General features: G+C 44.3%; 1 protein-coding gene across 1 annotated transcript in view; it reads right to left on the reverse strand.

Moving 5' to 3' along the window:
* Positions 1-263, reverse strand: part of FAM8A1 (family with sequence similarity 8 member A1) — a 6,536-nt gene extending 6,273 nt beyond the window's left edge. The window contains exon 1 of the mRNA XM_029943132.1: positions 3-263. Coding sequence (XP_029798992.1) covers positions 3-179 — 177 coding nt within the window. The 5' untranslated portion in view covers positions 180-263. The remainder of the gene's footprint in view (positions 1-2) is intronic.
* Positions 264-3,581: the final 3,318 nt, after the last annotated feature.

Raw genomic sequence — 3,581 nt, forward strand, 5'->3', positions numbered from 1 at the left:
GCGAGGCCCGGGGCGGGGGGCCGGCCCGGGGCCTGGGGCTCGGCCTGCGGCCCGTCCGGGGGTCGTGGGGCGGCGGCGGTGGCAGGAGGGCCTCTCAGGGGAGGGACGGGCTCGGGGTCCCCTCCGCCGTCGTCCTGCCCGGGAGGGCGGCCTCGGGCTTCCTCCGGCCCCTCTGCCATCGTCGCCTCAGTGGCACGCACCCTCGGCGGTCCTGTCACTGCGCCGTCTCCCTCCCCCCACCAGCCCCTCCCCAACGGCCCGGTAGCCACCGCAGCAGCCGCAGGCGTCAACAATCCGCCACCGGAAGCGGAAACCCCGCCTCTCCGCAGCGTCTCGGGCCGAGGGGCGGGGCAGGCGAAAGGGGTGGAAAAAGGGGCCAAGGGCCCCTGGCGGGGGGAGGGCGCCCGGCGTTTTGGCTTCCCCGCACCATCCCCTGGGAAGTGAACTCAGGCTGTCCCCGGAGACGCTGCTGCTAGGAAGAGGATTACCGACAGAAGGCTCAGGCCGCTGTTACCGAGCCGCGACCGAGCCGCGACCGTTTGGGTCTCCAGGCCGGGGCTTGTTGCTTATTTCCGCCTGCATTCGTTCCAGTAATTAGCCCTTGGCCATTTGTACTCAAGAGAGTGACACAGGACATATGCCCCTAAGAGGATAAGAAATTAATAACCAAACTAAACTGAAGATAGTAAGGCTCAGCTGCAGAGATTTTCAGTGTAAAAGAACGGAGGAAGGATTATGCTGATTTAAGATCTAGACTCTGTCCTTTTCCTGCAGCTAATTTATGTCCGTAAAATCTTATTTCCACTGCCCTAGACTCTAGCAAACCTGCCTTGTCTCAGTCTTGGTGTCTGTTCCTTTATTTTCTGCTCCAAGGCATGGCCCGTTCGCAGCCCACGGCTTTGGAGCTTTTTCTGAATATCCTGGTCAGGCACAAAGTTCCTCTGAAGTGAGGGGGTGGGTGGGGGGGTGGGTGTAACAGTGCCTTATATATTTGTATTTTTAATATACTTAACTATGTCATAAAGTTGATTAAAGGAATATGTTTTTGTATCCCAGAACCTACAAAGGGCTAAGTACTGTGGTTGCCCTTCTTAGTAATGATCTCCAGGATCCTTCTTGACTTTGCTCTGGGAAATATAATAGTAAAAGGTGTGGCTTTTACCCTTAAGAAATTCATTAGCTCATTTGGTTAAAGGGAAGGACATTTCATGGAACACTTGAAGACAATATGAGTATAATAATCCAAATAAGGGAAGGATAATGGCCTTCTATAGCTGGAAAGGTTGCCCTTCACAAATCTGTTTTTAAAACTCGTGAGGAAGGAGTGTCGAGTGGCTCAGCTGGTTAAGCCTCCAACTCCGGACTTCCGCTCAGGTCATGCTCTCAGCGCCTGTGGGCTGGAGTCCTTGGTCAGGCTCTGCACTGACAGGGCACGGTCTGCTTGGCTTCTGTCTCCCTCTCTTTCTGGCCCTCAAAATAAATAAATAAACTATAAAATAAATAAATAAAATAAAAATTGTGACCAAGGTGTAACGTTTAAACAAATTAGCACTCCAAGTTTTGGGAGGTGGGAGTGGCATGGCAGGAGAAGCAGGAGGAAGTGGCATGTTGAGTGAATGTGAAAGACTGCCGTTATTAGAGGCACAGCCTTTGTTTTGAGTGTCACTGACTACGTAGCACCTGGCACCGTGCCGCCTTCATAGTAAACATTTATGTTAATCAGGACTCTTGGCTGCAGCAGTCAGAAATCTGACTGTAACTGATTTAAGAGAGAAAAAGGTAAGTGAATTTATTGACCTAAAAGTTCAGGAGTAGTTTAGGTTTCAAGGTAATTCAGGAGTCACCTCTTTTTCGATTTCTTTTCTGACTTGCCTTTGAGGAAAGTAAGAGTGTTTCTGTTTTAGTGACTTAAAAAAACCTGAATTCTAACTGGCTTAACCAACCCCCCCCCCCAAAAAAAAAGAAAAAGAAAAAAGAAAAACCACTATTTTTTTTGCCTATGCAAATCAACAAGTTCAGAAGTTCTACATAAAATGAAAACGTTCAACAGGACATCTAATAGGCAGCCCGAGAGAGAGAAGAGAGGCACAATTAAAAAGAATAGTGGCCCCCAAATTTTCTAGAATTGAAGAAAGATTACTCTTTAGATTGAAAGAAAAACCCAGTCTTGAGAAAAATAACATATACATCATGATGAAGTTAAGCAAAGAGAACATTTTAGCAATCTTAATAGCAATCAAAACTTAAACTACTGACAAAGGAACATTTAGACCAGAAGCCGAGTTTTTCAAAAATAAAAATTGATGCTGAAGAGAACAGAATATATGTGGCACTGTGGAGAAGCTACCAACAACCTAGAAAGTCATACCCAAGTTAAGTAATCACTCAAAACTGAAGAGGTGATGTGACACATCACTGCCCACCCAGCAGCATGCTGATCAGCCCTGGCCCGTTACTGTCACACTCGGTTAAGGACTGAAGCCTCATGGATGTAGAAAGAGAAGTGTTCATGACTCAAAAATATAAATGGATCCTGGAAATATGGCGAGTACATGACTTGAATCTCTGTAAGTCCCCACAAAGAAACAGACTAGCTAGTGAGACCAAAAATGTATGAAACATTTACAACAAAGCTAACTGACAGATAATAGCACAAACCCCAAAATACAGGAGGAGGATGATGTCAAACCACAAAAAAAAAAAAAAAAAAAAAATTAGATCAAAACGAAAGATGTTAAAATGATATAAGAAATGAAAGAGCAAAATAAGTCAGAGTAAGAAGAACTCAAATGAATAGAACTTGGGGGAAGAATTAGAAATAAAAGAAAAAAATAATTTCTGAAAAGAACCCTAAACTAGGAGGAGGGGTGCCTGGGTGGCTCAGTTGGTTAAGTGTCTGCCTTTGGCTCGGGCCATGATCTCATGGTTCATGAGTTTGAACCCCGCATTGAGCTCTTTGCTGTTAGCACAGAGCCTGCTTCAGATTCTCCGACCCCCACCCCACCCCGCCTCTCTGTCTCTCCCCTGCTTGTGCTCTCTCTCAAAGAAAATAAACATTAAAAAAAAAAAGAAACCTGGAGGACCCCCAGAGTAAACAAACACTACAGATAATGTCTATAAGAATGAGAACTGGGAAATGAGATTTTAAGTCAAAAAGAAATTCAGAGAAAGAAATGGGTTTACAGAAATGATAAACACAAGATTGGCAAGAAAGATCCAATATATGGATAAAGCAGCCCTGACAAAGAACAATTGGTTAACAGAACATAACACATGATAATGCAAGAGAACTTCTCCTAAAACGGAAGTAGATTTTTGTACTTACATGCAGTCACATATGTATTATATTAGTATATATTCATATGTATATCCATATATATTTTTAAAACCTCATGTTAAAAGAGCATACTGTAAAAACACTGAATAACAAGATGCATTCTAGTTAAAATTACTGGACTTTACATTTTGGTAATTTAGGCCAACATTCATGAAAGAAAACCGGATTATCATAGGACTTCAACATTAACACTTCATGCTAGAAGAAAAGAATGAAACATTTACAATGTTCAAAGAAAGAAAGT

This window comes from Suricata suricatta, chromosome 7, assembly GCF_006229205.1.
Source record: "Suricata suricatta isolate VVHF042 chromosome 7, meerkat_22Aug2017_6uvM2_HiC, whole genome shotgun sequence".
Classification (NCBI taxonomy): Eukaryota; Metazoa; Chordata; class Mammalia; order Carnivora; family Herpestidae; genus Suricata; species Suricata suricatta.